The sequence below is a fragment of the Pseudochaenichthys georgianus genome, unplaced genomic scaffold (genome assembly GCF_902827115.2).
Source record: "Pseudochaenichthys georgianus unplaced genomic scaffold, fPseGeo1.2 scaffold_558_arrow_ctg1, whole genome shotgun sequence".
In the NCBI taxonomy this organism is placed as follows: domain Eukaryota; kingdom Metazoa; phylum Chordata; class Actinopteri; order Perciformes; family Channichthyidae; genus Pseudochaenichthys; species Pseudochaenichthys georgianus.
The window spans coordinates 68779-91049 of record NW_027263119.1 but is presented as its reverse complement, the minus strand read 5'-3'; the positions used below and the strand labels follow the sequence as shown (position 1 = coordinate 91049).

Here is a 22271-nt window from a genome sequence, read left to right as displayed (position 1 = left end):
CAGGTCTCTGGTGGAGACGTCCCCCTGAGAGAGCCTGTTCCACTCAGACCAGCTCTCTGGTGGAGACGTCCTCCTGTGGAGAGCCTGTTCCACTCAGACCAGGTCTCTGGTGGAGACGTCCCCCTGAGAGAGAGCCTGTTCCACTGAGACCAGCTCTCTGTGGAGACGTCCTCCTGTGAGAGCCTGTTCCACTCAGACCAGCTCTCTGGTGGAGACGTCCCCCTGAGAGAGAGCCTGTTCCACTCAGACCAGGTCTCTGGTGGAGACGTCCTCCTGTGGAGAGCCTGTTCCACTCAGACCAGGTCTCTGGTGGAGACGTCCCCCTGAGAGAGAGCCTGTTCCACTGAGACCAGCTCTCTGTGGAGACGTCTCCCTGAGAGAGCCTGTTCCACTCAGACCAGGTCTCTGGTGGAGACGTCCTCCTGTGGAGAGCCTGTTCCACTCAGACCAGGTCTCTGGTGGAGACGTCCTCCTGTGGAGAGCCTGTTCCACTGAGACCAGCTCTCTGGTGGAGACGTCCCCCTGAGAGAGAGCCTGTTCCACTGAGACCAGCTCTCTGGTGGAGACGTCCCCCTGAGAGAGAGCCTGTTCCACTGAGACCAGCTCTCTGTGGAGACGTCCCCCTGAGAGAGAGCCTGTTCCACTCAGACCAGCTCTCTGTGGAGACGTCCCCCTGAGAGAGAGCCTGTTCCACTCAGACCAGCTCTCTGGTGGAGACGTCCTCCTGAGAGAGCCTGTTCCACTGAGACCAGCTCTCTGGTGGAGACACAGGGGACTTGACATAACGTCAACATAGGCCGACCTGGGAGTGAGGATGTGTTGTCAGTGAAAACCCCAACATGCAGAAACGTCTCTTTTCGCAGCAACAGCGTAAATCCTGAGATTTCTAAACGTCCCGTAAAGTTTGTACTTTTGAACCCGGAGAGGAAGCGTTTAAAAACCTGCAGAAACTCGTCCGTCCGAAACAGGAAGTCACCCCTTCATCATAAAGCGCAGAGTGAGCTAACGAGCTGCTTCTGAGTCCTTCACACGGTGAGTTCTGCTTCGGCCACACACTGTATTATACTCTTCATTATATCGTGTTTAACTTGGTGCGTGTTCAAAATGGGATTTCCTATAAATGAATGAGCCACATGTATCACTATTTTTGCCATATATTTATTAAAATGTAAAGAAAAGAACATATTAAAAAAAGTACATTAAAAAATAATTCATTAAGTTTAATTTAGATTTTCTGAATTTTTTTATTTGACATTTTCAATTTGGTGCATGAGAAGTGCTCTGCAAATAAAGCTTTATTATTATTATTATTATTATTATTATTATTATTATTATTATTATTATTATTATTATTATTATTATTACCATCATTAGATTTTTGGGTCATTTTTCTGTAATTGTTTTTACATATGAGTCCCTCACCATTTCATCAAGGAGGGCAACGGGTTTCTGAATGTGTGTGTGTGTGTGTGTGTGTGTGTATTTTGGAATTGTTTGGAATAATTAATTAAGAACATATATATAACACTTGGAAGAAAAAGGGATCAACCATGTTTTACTGTTTTAATTATATTTTTAAGATTTATAATATGTATTTTATTATTTTAAAAGCTTTAAAATTCTTAACCTAATTAAATTGATATATATTTAAAAAACATATGCTGAGATGTTCAGGTGCAGTTGTGTACTAAATATAAAAATAAATAATTAAATATCATAAATATAGAATATCTAACAAAAATCAATGATGTAAAATAAAAATAAGATATTAAAAATAATATATAAATACTAAAATAAGAAAAATAAACAAAAATAAATAAATATTATAAGCTTTAATGTCTTTAAAAATGTGCTTTAAGAATAATGTCAAATGGCTTGTAATAAACCACTTTATTTAACATTAGACTGTTTTGTACAAAATGTTATCTGAACAGGAAGTCACATTACTTCATGTTCTTACGCTAACAAGTACTCTCTGTGTCTTCCTCATTTTCAGAGAAAAGGAGGAAGGTGAGAAGGGGAATTGGGGAATTGGCAAACACCCTGAATCTCGACAGCTCCCTGTGTGCGTATCCGACCTCTAAAAACACAACATTATTTATGAGAATCATCTAAAATAATCCTGTCTTTGTCCGCCTCTCTGGAAACTCTTAACTAAACGTTTATCTGGGTTGGAGTGAAGATAGAATTAGCCGAGATGCTAACGGAGCTAAACGCCACCACAATGTTGAACTTCACAACCGCGCCCCCCGTTGGCGGTTGCCCTCCGGTCGGGATCCAACTCGAGGGTCTCATCCTGCCCCCCGTCCTCACCATCGACGTCACCCTGGGGCTTCTGGGTAATGCAGTTGCCCTGTGGATCTTCTGCTTTAAGGTGAAGAAGTGGAACCCCAACACGCTGTTCCTCTTCAACCTGGTGATCGCAGACTTCCTGGCGCTGGTCAGTCTGCCTCTGAGGATCCACGCTCTGCTCGTCGGTCACTGGGTGTTCGGAGACGCCATGTGTCGGATCAACCTCTTCCTGATGTTCTCCAACCGCTCAGCTAGCATCGCACTGATGACCGTGGTGGCCATCTACCGCTACTTCAAGGTGAGGGGATAACATCTACCGCTACTTCCAACACATCCTCACTCCCAGGTCGGCCTATGTTGACGTTATGTCAAGTCCCCTGTGTCGGCTTTTTCCAACGCAAGGGGGGGGCCCTTAGCGTCCATTTTCAATGCAAGGGGAGGGGGCCCTTAGCGTCCGTTTTCAGCTTTCCGGGATGTCCATACCCAGATAGCAAAATATGTTAAATCAACGTTGAATTATGGTCAAAAATGTTGATTTTTGGTTAAGGTTGAAGATTGATGGTGGATCAACCTTAAATGTTGAAAAGATGTCATTGAATCAACGTTGTATTGTGGTCGAATTTAATGATTGAAATGCCAACATTGAATCAATGTTGAATCTATGCTGTTTGCCTTTTCTTTTCTTTTTTCCTCGATGGGGGAGGGAGGGGGGTACTCTGTAGGGGGGGGGGGGGGGGGGGGTGTAGTCTGTGTGTGGGGGTGGGAGAAATATCCCACATAAATCTGAAAAATTCACTAAGTGTTGAGGCCAAAATTGACCACCTAAAAATAATTAGGAGCACGTTTCAGGCCATTTGGATTCTATTGGTAGTACTTTGTAGCGACACTATTTTGGGTCCCTAACATTCATTGAGCTAGGGATGATAATCAGCTCTTCAGCTATACCTGCCAACCTCACACCGTGCGATAACAGGAGATTCTTTTTCCAGGGGGGGGCACATACTGAACACGCCCTCAAGCGGGGTGTCTGGGGGTCCCCCCAGGACATTTTTAACAGAGTAGATGTAATTTCCAGTATTCTGGTGGATTTCGGGAGTTTGACACTTTTATCAGGCTTTACTTACATAGGATCCATTAAAAAGTTAAAAGTAGCAATAAAAGAGCCAAATTTAATAATAACCACTAATTACTTAAAAATGACTATCTCTTTAAAATTGCATTGGACTGGAGTTTATCCAGACATAAAGTGACAGTAAAAGAGTAACATTCCCATTCTCTCAGAAAGAGAGTTTTTTTTGGGGTGTGTGTGTCAGAATCAAAGTGTGTGTGTGTGTGTGTGAGCGTGTGTGTGTGTGTGCGTGCGCGTGTGCATGCCTCACATTTTAAATTAAGCACCATATGTTGAGGACAATGGGTTGTGATTTTTTTTAAAATTATTATTATGTGTAAATCTTCTTAAGTTTGTGCGTAATGACAAAAACATATAAAAGTTACCTTTGGACAGAGACTACAAGGAGTGGAGCAGTCCAAATGTCCCATAATATCCTATTGTAACCTAGTGGTACACCGTACATTTTTTTTATTGTACTGTATTATTTTACAGACCTTTCTTGTTTTTCTATATTACGTGTAAATACCATAAAAGTAAATTACTTTTATTTAAATTAAATAAAGGTTTTATTCTGTAAATTGGTTTGATGAGAAATTATCGTTTTTTTACAGGATAATTCCATTGTTTAATTGTCTTGAATGTTAAATTACTTTGAATTCTATGTAAAAACACATAAAATACACATCATTTTACTGCATGTAAAATGAAGGCAACTGTCTTTTTTTTGTTGCAGTAAAACCTTATATTTAATGTAACTAAATGTAAAACAACAACAAAATAACTGTATTCTGTACTGTTGTAGAATAAAAAGAAATCTTATTATAAAACATCTCTTAAATGTTAAATAAATGTATGCATCTTCACAAAAAATGTAATATATTGCAGAAATACCCAAAAATGATTTTGTGTAAATAAAGTAGCTTTCATAGTAGGCTATATTAAAATAGTTAACTGTAAAATAAATAAAAAACGTAAAATGTATGTAAAAAGCTACGCCACTTGAAATGGAATCCAGCCATACAATGGCAGACAACACAAGCAGGATTGGAATGAGTCCACAACACTCCTGATTGGTTGATATAAACGTCATCGAAAAAACCTGCCAATGAGAACTATCCGCGCCTTTCAATCCAATTTGAAACTTCCACGTCAGTTTGAGCGGCTCTCCTGTGGAGTTACAGGTGTCTGTATATCTGCTCACGAGTTTATGGACTAATATCGGGATAGTTTTACATCTACACGTTAAATATGGGCATCGGGACGTCAACAGAGAACAGAAGACTTGAGATCTGGTGAGTCCTGCAACTTTAATGGAGTTAAACATGTATTTAGATAATCCTTAGTTTGTGAATGTTTAATTCTGTATTTAAGGTTACGTTTCTTCTTCTAGTTCAGTGAGTTTTGAGTGATGAGACATATATTTTAAGGGAATCTGTGGAATCTCAGCTTTCATATGATACGTTTGTGCAGATAGCATGAAGTAAAAAAGATCGCTTTTGCCAGTTATGTGCTAAAGTAGCGTTAGCCCCGTTAGCTGTTAGACTTGTGTTTCGTTTAGTTAAAAATGGTTAATATCGTCCGTTAGCTGAGTTTCTTCCCGTTAAGTAAGCATCATTAATAGGTTGTTACATTTTAAGAAGTCCCGAGATGCTGTTTCTTGCAAGATGTCCCACCGGCGGGACAATCGGTGGCTGCTAACGTTAGCTTACAGCTTATTGCAGTGCTGCCGCCACCCTCTCGTCTCCAACGCGGGACGATTATACATAAACGTGCAGCAGGGTGTCACAGCGTTGTCGCCAATCTTATTGTAAAGTTTCACAGCTTTTGTACTGCGGAATCCAGTTTGTTAATGTTCAGTAGCCAACAGCTATCATAGCATAAACTGCTAACCACTAACGTTTGGCTAACTTGCTAGTTAGCTCTGCTACAATGCAGACTCTACTCTTACATAATGGAGATCACAGGATGGTAAATAATGCAATGTTTAAATATTGCTTACTGCACATATTTTATATTCTATAATTTATTGCATTCTATTTCGATGTAAAATACTGCTTTATTTTATTGCTATCTTACTATTTTTATTACAGTGTTCTTAATATAGTTTGCTATCTGTGTACTTTTTTTTTTATTTAATTTTTTTATTTGTATGTATGCACCACGACACCTAGTCAAATTCCTTGTACATGTGAACCTACCTGGCAATAAACCCGTTACTGATTCTGATCTGTTTGTCCTCTAGGTTGCACTGCCACGTCTACAGTAGCGCAGAATGGACAGAGGAAACATGATTGGCCCTCAAGTTTTTTGCAGCCAACATACATTATCCTACAACTTGGGATAGGAGGGTGAGTGAACAAGCTATCCATTGGTTGGAACCTACCATTGTTAGACATACTAAATCCTGCACACTGCTCCTTCAAATTGACAATGTGAACATATGTCGCCATTTTGTAAATATTGTTATTTTCTGCAAACTACTTATTAGCTTAAGTTTAGGGAATGAGGTGTGACGGATGGTGATTCAGAACAGAATTATGCTCTTTGTGAGCCATATAATACCGACTACTGAGTTTGAATCCAACTCCTATAATGCATTTTATGTCTCTTTTCTGCCCTTGTTTCATGTCTCTCTGTAATCCCCTGTTGAAGAATAAAGCAAGAACTTAATCTAACAAAAAAGTTTAGGTTGGAATCAGCTGATGGTGAAGCTATAAGAAATAAACCAAAAAAAGACAACCTAATTGGTGAGCTTTAGAGGTGCTCGGGTGCAAATGTTATTACCTGGATAGAGCCAGGCTAGCCGTTTGCTCCTCTTTCCAGTCCAGTCTTTTAGCAAACTGGCTGCTGACTGTAGCTTGTGTTACTGTACAGAGTGAGAGTGCTTTTCTTATTATAACAGAAGTTGTATGGGATACACACACTCTCTCTTCCTCACGCTTATTTTTGTAATCTTGTCTTTCAGCTGCTGCTCGGCAGTTCGACCGCAAGCTGACCCACAATGGCTTCAGTGAAACTGTGAAGAAGTGGCTTCGTTATGCTCCAGAGCGCGAGGGAGGCATCCCAAGGAACACAAGTGAAATGAACACAAGTTAAACAAGCGCAAGTCTAACTTAGGGTACCCCACCACACTCTGTGTTTTCCTTGTGCATACAGTACAAAGGTTACCGCCTCATAGACAATACTGTTCTTTCATGGACAATAGACTGTTGTTCTTACTGTCTTCATGGAAGACTTGAAGCTTCAGGCTGTTCTTGTTTGGAGTTGCACCAATGGTTCTTACATACCCTCTTTTTTATGGGGGTATCTTGTGTCACTGTATATTTGCACATGCGATGTGTCCTCTGCATTTATTCCACAGCGTTTGGGGAGCAATAACGGGTTAAGAGTCTTGCTCAGGGACGCATTGCTGCCTGTTTTAAAAAAATAAATTTGAATATTAAAATCATGTTTTCTGTCATTTTTAGTTTGATTTCACACATTTTGGGAAATATGGTAATTCAAGGTAATTTTGAACAAGCTAATACAACCGTCTGCCAACAATACATGGTGAAGTGTGTGTTTACAAGTTTGGACCACTTCATTCAGTACAGTATTGATGTTGCACTTGTTAATGGTCTGTTAAGATGTAGACCTATACGCAGAAAACTCACTGGTGAAAAACATTCACTTTCTTAATGTGTTACAGTATGCTTTGAAAAGTTGAATATTTGAAAGTAAGTTTTACATTTAGATGATGGTTGAATCAATATTGATTCCTAACACTGATTCAATATAAAATCAACTAAAATGTATATGTAGATTCCCATTTGGATGATGGTTGAATCAATGTTGATTCCTAACATTGATTCAATGTCAAATCAACCAAAAATGTGCGTGTAGATTCCTATTTAGATGATGGTTGAATCAACATTGATTATATGTCAGTTATGGTTGAAAGTCCAACGTTTATTCAACATTAAAACAATTTGCGCTTTCTGTTTAATTTCAATGTCCGGGTTTCAACATGGATTCAATATTTCTGCCTAACCATATTTCAACATTGATTCAATCATATTTTGCTATCTGGGTATGCTTCTATGGATGCTCATGGAAGCACGGCATTCGTTTGTGTCGGCTGCCCTTAAAGGCAATGTGAGCGTCCATTCTCATTGGATAACGGAGAATTGTACACCCGGAAGTAAGTATTCCCCTTACTGTGGATTGATGTTACAGTGATATCTGCACTACTCATCGACTAAAACACACCAGATTGTCCTTGTTGATTACACAACATTGATTGGTTTAAATTGTGTGCAATGCTTTTGTATTTTTCCCCTTCGATTCGGAGAAACAAATATGTTTTCGGAGTAAAGGATGGCAGAAGACACTACACTACCCAGAATCCCCAGCTATCGTTTGGACTACACCATGTGCTCTGGTTGACAAACCCCGTGATAGTCCTCAAGATCTGTGATTGGAGAGTGTGCTCCGAGGGTTACCGAGCCTCGAACAGCACTTGAAATGGGATGGAACCACGGCAGACTGTCCAAAACTGGATTTGAACGGGTCCACCGCGTCCCCCCTCCCCCACCCCATCCCCAGAACTACACATGCTGGCTATTCTGTTTCGCAACATGTTCTCTATGGCACGTCTCTACTGGGAGTTGCAGTTTTAAAAGACGTTTTCGTATTTCCCATAATAAGAAGTTGCCAGTATTAAACTGTGTACATCCCTGGAGGTTTAGGGGACAGGAAACACTCACATTTAAAACATATAATTAATAAATGGGTGAAAATTGCTTGTGCCCATAATGGGCAGCATTAATATATATACACACATGCCAGCTAAGGTCAGAAGAGCTTTATGTAACAGCTGGTCTTATGTCTGTGACCCCTGTTGTTCATTGATAACATTACATTACATTAATTCAGGGGTGGCCAACCAGTCAGAGGTTAAGAGCCACATTCTTTCTCTGTTACTGCAAAGAGCCACATCAAACACACATACCGCTTGTTTCAGTTTTTTGTTTTCTGGAGACAAGATTTCAACCACGTCACTGATGCATTTTTGTGGCATTGGGATATATATTCTTTAAATCCGCTGGAGCAGAGAGAGGCGCTGTGGATTATTGTTATTTATTAATGCATCAGTGTTTCTTAGGGTCAAAAACACTAAACTCACAACTTAAAATGAAAGCGTTTAGTTTATTTAATAAAAGAGCACATGTTCAATGTGAAAAGTGACAGTAGTCATAGATTATTTGCAATTTAGTGCTACATATTTAAAAAAATAAAATAATATATATATATTTTTTTTTAAACACCTTGAATTTCAGGGGGGGGGCGCGGGGCTCCGTTGGCGGGGCTCCGTTGGCGGGGCGCAGCGCCCCTCCCAACACACTCTCACTCCCTAAGCGTCCAATAGCGACGTTTGGTCAGTGTCCGTGGCGTCCAATTGTGACGCTCCTAGGCTCCTTCAGCGTCATAAAGGGACGCAAATAGCTTTCAACTGATTGCAATGTATTCCCATCTGCGTCGGGATTTGACGCTCATGGAAGCACGGCATTCGTTTGTGTCGGCTGCCCTTAAAGGCAATGTGAGCATCCATTCCCATTGGATAACGGAGAATTTTACACCCGGAAGTAAGTACTCCTCTTACTGTCGATTGATTTTACAGTGATATCTGCACTACTCATCGACTAAAAAACACCAGATTATCCTTGTTGATTACACAACATTGATTGGTTTAAATTGTGTGCAATGCTTTTGTATTTTTCCCCTTCGATTCGGAGAAACAAATATGTTTTCTGAGTAAAGGATGGCAGAAGACACTACACTACCCAGAATCCCCAGCTATCGTTTGGCCTACACCATGTGCTCTGTTTGACAAACCCCGTTTTTTTCACCATTCATTCCGATGGCTGGCGTCTATGTCACGTGATCTTCAAATTTCTCCCTGCAGAAAAAGAAAACATGGCCGACCTTCGTTTTATTCTCGGTGTAAAATGCCTATTTTAAAGTTAGTTTGGCCATTAAAATGCGTTTTGATGTCATTTGATGCGAGAAATATGAGTTGTTATTTCAGATTATGTGTGCAGTGGATGTACATGATCTTTAGGTTGCTAGTTATTACGAAGATTACTTCAGGAAATCGCGACGTTTTCATTGTTACCAAGGTGGTTGCTAGGGACGCTGCTATCGATATTATTTCTGTTATGTTGTGTAACTGTTTAATGGTGTTATCTTTATTACTACCCCCTTCCCCGTCAATGTATAGTGTTGGTCCACAGCCTAAACATATTAGTTTAACAAAATCCGCATCTAAAGATAGCCTATGTTATTTCCCCCCTGTGCAATTCCAGTCTCACATCTCAGAGCACATCGTCATTAACAAATACCGGAAACAGACCAAAATAATAATAATAATAATACCTTATTCGGAGTGTGCTTGCTTTTCTCTTTGAAAGTCATCACATAACGGCATTGTAATACACGGTTCGGCTGCATTACATATTACATATCTGCCGTAGTTCTGTATTTATAGAGCCCTGATGAGAAGACAAACATGAGGAACTGAAAACGTGACGTGGATCATAAATATATCAGCCATTAAACAACATCTTACATTTCTTTTCACACAATAATGTCTCCTTGCAGTATCAATACTAATTCGGCTCACTTTTATATTTGATCCAATTGGTAGATAGGCTGTATTTACACCATAAAGGTGCACAGCTGATATAAAGGGACACCTGGTGGTTAAAGCATGTTATTGAATTTCAATATTTTTATTATTAGATATTAATACGATCCCTATAAAGTATATTCATTACTCGTTATTCTCTACTAATAGTTCATTAAAGACTGTATATAATGACTATTTTGCACATCCCTTTCAAGATTTCAAGATTTTCTAAGGTTTATTGACATATCATATAGGCCTACACAACTGTGGTGTAGTTCTGCACTGAATGAAAAACTTTGGTTGCAGGTTCCTCAATAGTGCATTACAAGACATCTATCAATATGTGTGCATACCTCCAGCAATGTTAACTATGTTGAAGCACTTATTTTAACTGATATTATACATAATGTATTATACTCTAATAAGATGTATGTAGATATTTCATCTCCGGCCTTGTCAGGTATTGAACAATCAATAAATAAAGAACACAGAATTTGTGTGATTATACTAAATGATTTACAAATAAACACAACTGCATATTTAACTGTTACACATGCTGATGTAACGCAAATGTTCCAACTTGGTGTCAATAAAGTATATCTTATCTTAAGCTGATCGATGGCTACTGCCATATTTGCACAATGTGCCTCTGAACCTTGACAAGTACATGTTTCAGGCTTATCAATTAATGTAATGTAATGTTATCACAGGGGTCACACACATAAGACCAGCTGTTAAATAAAGCTCTTCTGACCTTAGCTGGCATGTGGGTATATATATTAATACTGCCCATTATGGGCACAAGCCATTTTCACCCATTTATTAATTATATGTTTTAAATGTGAGTGTTTCCTGTCCCCTAAACCTCCAGGGATGTACACAGTTTAATACTGGCAACTTCTTATTATGGGAAATACGAAAACGTCTTTTAAAACTACAACTCCCAGTAGAGACGTGCCATAGAGAACATGTTGCGAAACAGAATAGCCAGCATGTGTAGTTCTGGGGACGGGGTGGGGGAGGGGGGACGCGGTGGACCCGTTCAAATCCAGTTTTGGACAGTCTGCCGTGGTTCCATCCCATTTCAAGTGCTGTTCGAGAATCGGCTTAACCCTCGGAGCACACTCTCCAATCACAGAGCTTGAGGACTATCACGGGGTTTGTCAAGAGCACATGGTGTAGTCCAAACGATAGCTGGGGATTCTGGGTAGTGTAGTGTCTTCTGCCATCCTTTACTCCTGGGAATGGACGCTCACATTACCTTTAAGGGCAGCCGACATAAACGAATGCCGTGCTTCCATGAGCGTCAAATCCCGCCGCAGATGGGAATACATTGCAATCAGTTGAAAGCTATTTGCGTCCCTTTATGACGCTGAAGGAGCCTAGGAGCGTCACAATTGGACGCCACGGACACTGACCAAACGTCGCTATTGGACGCTTAGGGAGTGAGAGTGTGTTGCCCCTCCAAGACAATGGTAGGGGAAACACTAGATAGTGTTTAATCAACGATAGGTCCCCCCCCCCTCAAAGGTGATTGGTTCACTGCATCGCAGGTATTATTGTGATTGGCTCTTGGGCCACATCAAAATTAGACGCGCTGTCATCCTCTCATACTGACACCTCGATACTTTTCTTAAAAAGAGGGAAACAGTCTTAAATGTAATTATTGTGCTTTATTTCACACCAGAACCATAACCATAACACCAACTTTTAAACAATGATAACAATAAATAAAATAAATGACAAGAATTCGTATTAAATAAAATTAATACATTTCTTACAGACAGGCCTTGTGGTGTCCGTAGGCTTGCCCTCACTGTCAGAGATATCGCTAAAATACTTCCAAATGTAGCTTCTGGCGTCTTTTCTGTCAACAAGCCGAGGCGCAGCGGCAGTTGCACTCCCACTCGCAGCCATGCTTCTCGTTTTCTCACATGCTCTGGCAGCTAGCGCGTGCACGAGAGAGGGGAGGGACTTGAGCGTGCTTGAGAGGGAGGGACTGCAGGCACGGCTGCAGTGCAGGGAGTGGAAGCAGATCGCTGAACACACACGGCTCTTATTAAAGCGGCGCTTTCTCACCCGAGTACTTTCCCCCGTCATTCTTAAAGTACCGATACTAATGAAACGGAGGAATCGTAACGTTTTTAACGGCAGAGTATCGCGGTATACCTTTCAAGTATCGGTACACCGTGCAACACTAGTCAGGAGTCAATGTCTCTCGATCAGCTTAAGATAAGATATACTTTATTGATCCCAAGTTGGAACATTTGCGTTACATCAGCATGTGTAACAGTTGTAAATATGCAGTGGTGTTTATTTGTAAATCATTTAGTATAATCACACAAATTCTGTGTTTTATATTTAACAATTATGTGTTCTTTATTTATTGATTGTTCAATACCTGACAAGGCCGGAGATGAAATATCTACATACATCTTATAAGAGTATAATACATTATGTATAATATCAGTTAAAATAAGTGCTTCAACATAGTTAACATTGCTGGAGGTATGCACAAATATTGATAGATGTCTTGTAATGCACTGTTGAGGAACCTGCAACCCAAGTTTTTCATTCAGTGCAGAACTACACCACAGTTGTGTAGGCCTATATAATATGTCAATAAACCTTAGAAAATCATGAAATCTTGAAAGGGATGTGCAAAATAGTCATTATATACAGTCTTTAATTAACTATTAGTAGAGAATAACGAGTAAAGAATATACTTTATAGGGATCCTATTAATATCTAATAATAAAAATAATGAAATTCAATAACATGTTTTAACCACCAGGTGTCCCTTTATATCAGCTGTGCACCGTTATGGTGTAAATACAGCCTATCTACCAACTGGATCAAATATAAAAGTGAGCTGAACTAGTGTTGATACTGCAAGGAGACGTATTGTGTGAAAAGAAATGTAAGATGTTGTTTAATGGCTGATATATTTATGATCCACGTCACGTTTTCAGTTCCTCATGTTTGTCTTCTCATCAGGGCTCTATAAATACAGACCTACGGCAGATATGTAATATTTAATGCAGCCGAACCGTGTATTACAATGCCGGTATGTGATGATCTCCAAAGAGAAAAGCAAGAACACTCGGAATAAAGTATTATTTTATTTTTTTTAAATGTTTTCGGTCTGTTTCCGGTATTTATTAATGACGATGTGCTGTGAGATGTGAGACTGGAATTGCACAGGAGAAAATAACGTATCTTTAGACTAATAAGTTTGCGCTGTGGACCAACACTATACATTGACGGGGAAGGGGGTAGCAATAAAGATAACACCATTAAACAGTTACACAACATAACAGAAATAATATCGATAGCAGCGTCCCTAGCAACCACCTTGGTAACAATGAAAACGTTATGGACGCAATTTCCTGACGTAATCTTCATAATAACTAGCAAACTAAAGATCATGTACATCCACTGCACACATAATCTGAAATAACAACTCATATTTCTCGCATCAAATGACATCAAAACGCATTTTAATGGCCAAACTAACTTTGAAATAGACATTTTACACCGAGAATAAAACGAAGTTCGGCCATGTTTTTTTTTCTGCAGGGAGAAATTTGAAGATCACGTGATATCAAACAGAGCACATGGTGTTGTCCAAACGATAGCTGGGGATTCTGGGTAGTGTAGTGTCTTCTGCCGTCCTTTACTCAGAAAAAAGATTTGTTTCTCCGAATCGAAGGGGAAAAATACAAAAGCATTGCACACAATTTAAACCAATCAATGTTGTGTAATTAACAAGGATACTCTGGTGTTTTTTAGGCGATGAGTGGTGCAGATATCACTGTAACATCAATCGTCAGTAAGGGGAATACTTACTTCCGGGTGTACAATTCTCCGTTATCCAATGAGAATGGATGCTCACATTGCCTTTAAGGGCAGTCGACACAAACGAATGCCGTGCTTCCATGAGCGTCCATAGAAGCATATGGACATCCCGGAAAGCTGAAAATGGACGCTAAGGGCCCCCTCCCCTTGCGTTGAAAATGTACTCTAAGGTCCCCCCCCTTGCGTTGAAAAAAGCCGACACAGGGGACTTGACATAACGTCAACATAGACCGACCGACCTGGGAGTGAGGATGTGTTGCTACTTCAAGGTGAGGGGATAACATCTACCGCTACTTCAAGGTGAGGGGATCACATCTACCGCCAACAGTCGTGTGTTGACAGGGTTTAGCTAACGTTAACACTCTGTGTTTCAAAAGAGTTGCAAAGAGAGACAAATCTCAAAATTGGTCTCAAAATAATGAATTCTCTCGTGATTTCTGTACGAAGAATATCATTTCTTGTGTGTTTTCATCCTAAAATGGTGCCAGAATGCTAACGTTAGCTCTCACTGCAGGTGGTCCACCCTCACCACCGGGTGAACCTCATGACGAGGCGTCAGGCTGCGTTCGTGTCTCTGGTCGTGTGGTTTCTGGTGATCGGCCCCCGTGTTCCCATGCTGGCCTTCAACCACATCAAGAGGCGCGGCCATCGCTCGCAGTGCTTTTTCTTCACCTCCTACAAGGTGAGAGACCTGCTAGCAGAGGTGGAAGTAGTGGAGAACAAATACTTTGTTACTGCACTTAAGTACATCTTTCTGGTATCAGTACTTTACGCCACTACTTATTTTTCTGACGACTTTTTACTTTGACTTCTTACATTTTGAATACAAATACCTGTACTTTCTACTTCTTACATGTTGAACACAAATACCTGTACGTTCTACTTCTTACATTTTGAACCCAAATACCTGTACTTTCTACTTCTCTCATGTTGAACCCAAATACCTGTACTTTCTACTTCTCACATGTTGAACTCAAATACCTGTACTTTCTACTTCTTACATGTTGAACTCAAATACCTGTACTTTCTACTTCTTACTTGTTGAACTCAAATACCTGTACTTTCTACTTCTCACATGTAGAACTCAAATACCTGTACTTTCTAGTTCTTACATTTTGAACTCAAATACCTGTACTTTCTACTTCTCTCATGTTGAACCCAAATACCTGTACTTTCTACTTCTCTCATGTTGAACCCAAATACCTGTACTTTCTACTTCTTACATGTTGAACTCAAATACCTGTACTTTCTAGTTCTTACATGTTGAACCCAAACACCTGTACTTTCTACTTCTTACATGTTGAACCCAAATACCTGTACTTTCTACTTCTTACATGTTGAACTCAAATACCTGTACTTTCTACTTCTTACATGTTGAACACAAATACCTGTACTTTCTACTTCTTACATGTTGAACCCAAATACCTGTACTTTCTACTTCTCTCATGTTGAACCCAAATACCTGTACTTTCTACTTCTTACATGTTGAACTCAAATACCTGTACTTTCTACTTCTTACATGTTGAACCCAAATACCTGTACTTCCTACTTCTTACATGTTGAACCCAAATACCTGTACTTTCTACTTCTTACATGTTGAACTCAAATACCTGTACTTTCTACTTCTTACATGTTGAACACAAATACCTGTACTTTCTACTTCTTACATGTTGAACTCAAATACCTGTACTTTCTACTTCTTACTTGTTGAACTCAAATACCTGTACTTTCTACTTCTTACATTTTGAACTCAAATACCTGTACTTTCTACTTCTCTCATGTTGAACACAAATACCTGTACTTTCTCCTTCTTACATGTTGAACTCAAATACCTGTACTTTCTACTTCTTACATGTTGAACACAAATACCTGTACTTTCTACTTCTCACATGTAGAACTCAAATACCTGTACTTTCTACTTCTTACATTTTGAACTCAAATACCTGTACTTTCTACTTCTCTCATGTTGAACCCAAATACCTGTACTTTCTACTTCTTACATGTTGAACCCAAATACCTGTACTTTCTACTTCTTACATGTTGAACTCAAATACCTGTACTTTCTACTTCTTACATGTTGAACCCAAATACCTGTACTTTCTACTTCTTACATGTTGAACTCAAATACCTGTATTTTCTACTTCTTACATGTTGAACACAAATACCTGTACTTTCTACTTCTTACATGTTGAACACAAATACCTGTACTTTCTACTTCTTACATGTTGAACTCAAATACCTGTACTTTCTACTTCTTACATGTTGAACCCAAATACCTGTACTTTCTACTTCTCTCATGTTGAACCCAAATACCTGTACCTTCTACTTCTTACATGTTGAACCCAAATACCTGTACTTTCTACTTCTTACATGTTGAACCCAAATACTTGTACTTTCTACTTCTCACATTTTGAACTCAAATACCTGTACTTTCTACTTCTTACATGTTGAACCCAAATACCTGTACTTTCTACTTCTTACATGTTGAACTCAAATACCTGTACTTTCTACTTCTTACATTTTGAACTCAAATACCTGTACTTTCTACTTCTTACATGTTGAACACAAATACCTGTACCTTCTCCTTCTTACATGTTGAACTCAAATACATGTACTTTCTACTTCTTACATGTTGAACACAAATACCTGTACTTTCTACTTCTCACACGTTGAACTCAAATACCTGTACTTTCTACTTCTCTCATGTTGAACCCAAATACCTTTACTTTCTACTTCTTACATGTTGAACACAAATACCTGTACTTTCTACTTCTCACATGTTGAACTCAAATACCTGTACTTTCTACTTCTCTCATGTTGAACTCAAATACCTGTACTTTCTACTTCTTACATGTTGAACCCAAATACCTGTACTTTCTACTTCTTACATGTTGAACTCAAATACCTGTACTTTCTACTTCTTACATGTTGAACCCAAATACCTGTACTTTCTACTTCTCTCATGTTGAACTCAAATACCTGTACTTTCTACTTCTCTCATATTCCAAACAGCTGGTTCCTTTAGTCTGAATGTGTGTTGGTGCGTGATCATTACTCTGTAGAGTCATTGCGTGCCTATTGATTGGAACACGATCCGTGTATCCATCACTTCCTGGTCTTCTCTAAAGAAGAGGGACCAATGGAAACGTTGTCATGTTGCCGTTGTTCAGCATGGAAACATTCATTAGCTAACAACGACATTATTGTTCTATTAATATAAAGGGAGGTCAGGTACTCTTTAAAGCAGCTGCTAGTTATGGGTACTTTCTACTGAAGTACACTTCAAAGCCTCTTTACTTTGACTTGAGTAAAGAAGTTTAGTCAGTACTTCTACTTTTACCAGAGTATTTTTAAACACGAGTATCTCTACTTGAGTACAGGATGTGTACTTCTACTTGAGTAAAGGATGTGCTTCTTCTTCACGTCCTGTTAGGAGGCGTCTCGCTCCATCCTCATATTGCTGAAGATGCACCGCATCCTGACGGTTCTGGAGTTCTTCCTGCCGGCCGCCATCTTGCTCTTCTGCTCCGTCAGGATCCACAGCTTCCTGCGAGGACGACAGATCGGGAACCCGGAGAAGGTTTGTCTTTGTTCTTTCCTTTATTTCACAGAGAGGGATTTATCTATCATACCTTTTACCTCTCTGAACAACCAGCACCTCACCGTGGTAGAGAGGTTTGTGTGCCCTGATGAAACTGGGGGCTGTGTTGTCTGGAACCTTGTGTTCCTGGTAGGGTCTCCCATGGCAAATTGGTCTCAGGCAAGGGGCCAGACTAAGATTGGTTCAAAAGACCTCATGAAAGAAAAAACAAGAAGTGAGGATACCCGGCCCGGAGGAAGCCCGGGCTCCCCTTCTGGAGCCAGGCCCAGAAGGAGGACTCGTCGGCGAGCGTCTGGTGGCCGGGCTTGCCACGGAGCCCGGCCGGGCCCAGCCTGAAAAGGCAACGTGGGCAACACCTCCGCTTCTCCGTCCCGCGGGCCCACCACCTATGGGAAACAGCGATGGGGTCGGGTGTGCTGCCAGAAGGGTGGCAGTGAAAGTGGGGGGTCTCGACGGACCAGACCCGGGTGACAGAAGCTGGCTTTGGGGACGTGGAACGTCACCTCTCTGGGGGGGAAGGAGCCGGAGCTTGTGCGGGAGGTGGAGCGGTACCAGTTGGATCTGGTTGGGCTCACCTCTACGCACAGCGTCGGCTCTGGAACCTTACTTCTGGATAGGGGTTGGACTCTATTCTTCTCCGGAGTTGCCCAAGGTGTGAGGCGCCGGGCGGGTGTGGGGATACTCACAAGTCCCCGGTTAGGTGCTTCGTTGTTGGAGTTTACCCCAGTGGACGAGAGGGTCGCCTCCCTACGCCTGCCGGTTATGGGGAAAACTCTGACTGTTGTGTGTGCTTATGCACCCAACAGCAGTTCAGAGTATTCGGCCTTCTTGGAGACCCTGGAAAGAGTCCTGTATGGGGCTCCTGAAGGGGACTCTTTAATCTTACTGGGAGACTTCAGCGCACATGTGGGCAATGATGGAGACACTTGGAGGGGCGTGATTGGGAGGAACGGCCCCCCTGATCTGAACCGGAGTGGTGGTTTGTTACTGGACTTCTGTGCTAGTCATGGATTGGCCATAACAAACACCATGTTCGAACATAAGGATGCTCATAAGTGTACGTGGTACCAGAGCACCCTAGGCAGAAGGTCCATGATCGATTTCGTTATCGTATCATCGGACCTGTGGCCGTATGTTTTGGACACTCGGGTAAAGAGAGGGGCGGAGTTGTCAACTGATCACCATCTGGTGGTGAGTTGGGTCGAGTGGCGGGGGAAGCCTCTGGATAGACCTGGTAAGCCCAAACGTGTAGTTCGGGTGAACTGGGAACGTCTGGAGGAGGCCCAAGTTCAGGAGGCCTTCAACTCACACCTCCGGCGGAGCTTTTCGGGCATTCCTGTGGAGTTTGGGGACATTGAACCAGAGTGGTCGGTGTTCAAAGCCTCTATTGCCGAAGCGGGGAGCTGTGGTCTCAAGGTCCTAGGTGCCTCAAGGGGCGGTAACCCTCGAACGTCCTGGTGGACACCGGTGGTCAGGGAAGCCGTCTGACTGAAGAAGGAGGCCTTCAGGGATTTGTTATCCCGGGGGACTCCCGAGGCAGTTGCAAGGTACCGGCAGGCCTGAAGGGCAGCTGCCTCATCCGTGGCCGAGGCAAAGCAGCGGGTGTGGGAGAAGTTCGGAGAAGACATGGAGAAGGACTTTCGGGCGGCACCAAAGTTGTTCTGGAAAACTGTCCGACACCTCAGGAGGGGGAAGCAGGGAACCATCCAAGCTGTGTACAGTAAGGATGGGACGTTATTGACCTCAACTGATGGAGTGTTAGGGTGTTGGAAGGAACACTTTGAGGAACTCCTGAACCCGACAACTCCGCCCTCTATGTTAGAGGCAGAGCTGGAGTATGACGGGGGATCAACACCAATCTCCCGGGGGGAGGTCACTGAGGTCGTCAAACAACTCCACAGTGGCAAAGCCCCGGGGGGGGATGAGATCCGCCCGGAAATGCTGAAGGCTCTGGGTGTTGAGGGACTGTCATGGTTGACACGTCTCATCAACGTTGCGTGGAAGTCGGAAACATTACCGAAGGAGTGGCAGACCGGGGTGGTGGTTCAGAGGGTGTGTGCCAATTACAGAGGCATCACACTACTCAGCCTCCCCGGGAAAGTTTACTCCAAGGTACTCGAAAGGAGGGTCAGGCCGATTGTCGAACCTCAGATTGAGGAGGAACAATGCGGATTCCGTCCTGGTTGTGGAACAACGGATCAGCTGTTTACTCTCAAGGATCCTGGAGGGGGCCTGGGAGTACGCTTATCCGGTCTACATGTGTTTTGTAGACTTGGAGAAGGCGTATGACCGAGTTCCCAGGGAGTTACTGTGGGAGGTGCTGCGGGAGTATGGGGGGAGGGGGTCTCTACTCAGGGCCATCCAATCTCTGTGCTCCCGAAGCGAGAGCTGTGTCCGGGTCCTCGGCAGGAAGTCGGACCCATTTCCGGTGAGGGTTGGCCTCCGCCAGGGCTGCGCTTTGTCACCAATCCTGTTTGTAATATACATGGATAGGATTTGGAGGCGTAGTCGTGGGGGAGGGGGTCTGCAGTTCGGTGGACTAAGGATTGCACCGCTGCTTTCTGCAGATGATGTGGTTCTAATGGCTTCATCGGTCTGCGACCTTCAGCACTCACTGGATCGGTTCGCAACCGAGTGTGAAGCGGCTGGGATGAGGATCAGCACCTCCAAATCTGAGGCGATGGTTCTCAGCAGGAAACCGATGGACTGTCCACTCCAAGTAGGGAATGAGTCCTTACCCCAAGTGAAGGAGTTCAAGTATCTCGGGGTCTTGTTCTCGAGTGAGGGAACAATGGAGCGTGAGATGGGCCGGAGAATCGGAGCAGCGGGAGCGGTACTGCAGTCGCTTTACCGCACCGTTGTGACGAAAAGGGAGCTGATCCAGAAGGCAAAGCTCTCTGTCTACCGGGCCATTTCCGTTCCTACCCTCACCTATGGTCATGAAGGATGGGTCATGACCGAAAGAACGAGATCGCGGATACAAGCGGAGAAGATGGATGGATGGATGGACCTTTTACCTCCTTCTATCCCTTCTAGTCCAGCAGTGTGAACCTTTTTTAAATGTCCCAACATATGCAGGTTAGCAGCATGCAGTTCTATGGAGACCCTACTCTACATTTCCATCATAAAACGTTTGGGTACTCAACATTACCGGGTTTGTGTGTATGGGTGTGTGTGTGTGTGTGTGTGTGTGTGTGTGTGTGTATATTGGACATTTGTGTGTAACGTTTTAAATATAATTTTTTCAATTTTCTGCTTTTTTCTGAATATTTTAACATGTTTTTTGTACACATTTTTCGATTCTGGTGTATGCAAAGTGCAGTACTAATAAAGCTTTAATGTTACTCCTTACTAGGTGCGTAAGGCGATGCGTGTGTGTGTGGCCATCGTGCTGGTCTTCACGCTGTGTTTCCTGCCCACCACCCTCTCCACCATCGGCCTCTGGTTCATCACCTCCTTCAGACCCTGGGACTGCGCCTCCTTCTACTCCTTCACCCAGATTACCATCGTGTCTCTGGGGATGAACTTCCTGAACTCTGCTCTGGACCCCGTGGTCTACGTGTTCTCCAGCTCCACCTTCCGGAGGGCTCTCTGCGACTCGCTGCCCAGGAGCCTGCGCTGCTGCAGGGGGGAAGAGGAGGCGCAGTCATCCTCCACCACGGGGACTCAGAGCACCGTCCAGCAGGAGCTGAAGACCATCAGGGCCTAAGAATTACGGGCATAACTACACTGTAGCTATGTTCGTATGACACAATAAAGAACCTTTAGCTGAAGTCCATCGGGGGAAGAGGAGGGGAAGCAGTGTAGAAATACACCGTCAATAAGAGAGGTTCAGGAATGAGTCCCAACAAGACATGAGGCAGCGCTTTACCACTTCCTGTCCCTTGATCTGGAGGTCAATGGCTTTTTGTGTGTGTGTGTGTGTGTGTGTGTGTGTGTGTGTGTGTGTGTGTGTGTGTTGCAGCATGTGATATTTAAGAAGTGTGTTACATTTGAAATGGCAGAAAGTCTTGTTGCAATTTCCAGATATTAAAAGAGGTCCCTTGAGTTTCTCTGGTAATTATCAATAGTAGCAGTTAAGTGAATACTGTTCAAACAATACTTGTGTTTGTGTTTTTTATTGATTTCTCTGTTTTATCCTTACATAAAGGTGAGGACTAAAATGGCTCTAAACAAGGGCTGTTTAGAGTAAACAGGGTTGTATTGCTCTGTGGGGGAGGTGTAGGCATGCAGGACATGGTGCTATGTGGGGGAAGAGTATATTCTGCTTAAGATCTCTAGCATGTCATGTTTCAGGGAAGTCTACATATCTTGAATAGTATATGTGTGGGTTTAATTACTTTATATTCTGTGTAACCAGAAGTTGGAGATATGAGAGAAATATTTGTGTTATCTTTGGAAGCAAATAAATATCCTTTAAGACACATCTGAGGTCTCTGGAATGTGGGGGGGGGGGTGTGTGTGTGTGTGTGTGGAGGTTGAGTAAACTCCACCCCTTCCTGTATCTGTTGGTATGAAAGCCTATCCAGCTTTTTGTTCTGTCTCTCTCTCCTCGCGCCGCCCGGACCGGAAGGTCGTGGCAGCCCGTGAACAAGGGCCAGGAGTAAGCATACTCCTGACATTACGCATATGATATGATATGGCTTTGTATGGTAATGTATTGATTGTATTGCATTGTTATATTACCATTAAAATAGATTATTGTTTTTAACGGATACTTGTATGCTCTGGATTCCTTCCTG

At 42.2% G+C, this 22271-nt stretch overlaps 1 protein-coding gene across 2 annotated transcripts; it reads left to right on the top strand.

Moving 5' to 3' along the window:
* The first annotated feature begins 835 nt into the window (after positions 1-835).
* LOC117443236 (hydroxycarboxylic acid receptor 2-like) lies at positions 836-22244 on the top strand. Of its 2 annotated transcripts, none has more exons than XM_034079194.2 (5): positions 836-1032; positions 1997-2590; positions 14443-14610; positions 17362-17508; positions 20885-22244. In XM_034079194.2, exons 2-5 carry the CDS (start codon positions 2198-2200, stop codon positions 21236-21238), a joined length of 1062 nt encoding a protein of 353 aa, XP_033935085.1. In that variant the 5' UTR covers positions 836-1032; positions 1997-2197; the 3' UTR covers positions 21239-22244. The 2 variants fall into 2 exon arrangements, with proteins under 2 accessions (XP_033935085.1, XP_033935086.1); XM_034079195.2 differs by lacking the exon at positions 836-1032 and adding an exon at positions 1074-1091.
* The last annotated feature ends 27 nt before the right edge of the window (positions 22245-22271 follow it).

Bases quoted from the DNA above. Each gene is read 5' to 3' on its own strand.
- LOC117443236 (XM_034079194.2), top strand. From the start codon at position 2,198: ATGCTAACGGAGCTAAACGCCACCACAATGTTGAACTTCACAACCGCG. The intron at 14,611-17,361 runs GTGAGAGACCTG...ACGTCCTGTTAG, and splicing joins TTTTCTTCACCTCCTACAAG to GAGGCGTCTCGCTCCATCCT. The intron at 17,509-20,884 runs GTTTGTCTTTGT...ACTCCTTACTAG, and splicing joins AGATCGGGAACCCGGAGAAG to GTGCGTAAGGCGATGCGTGT.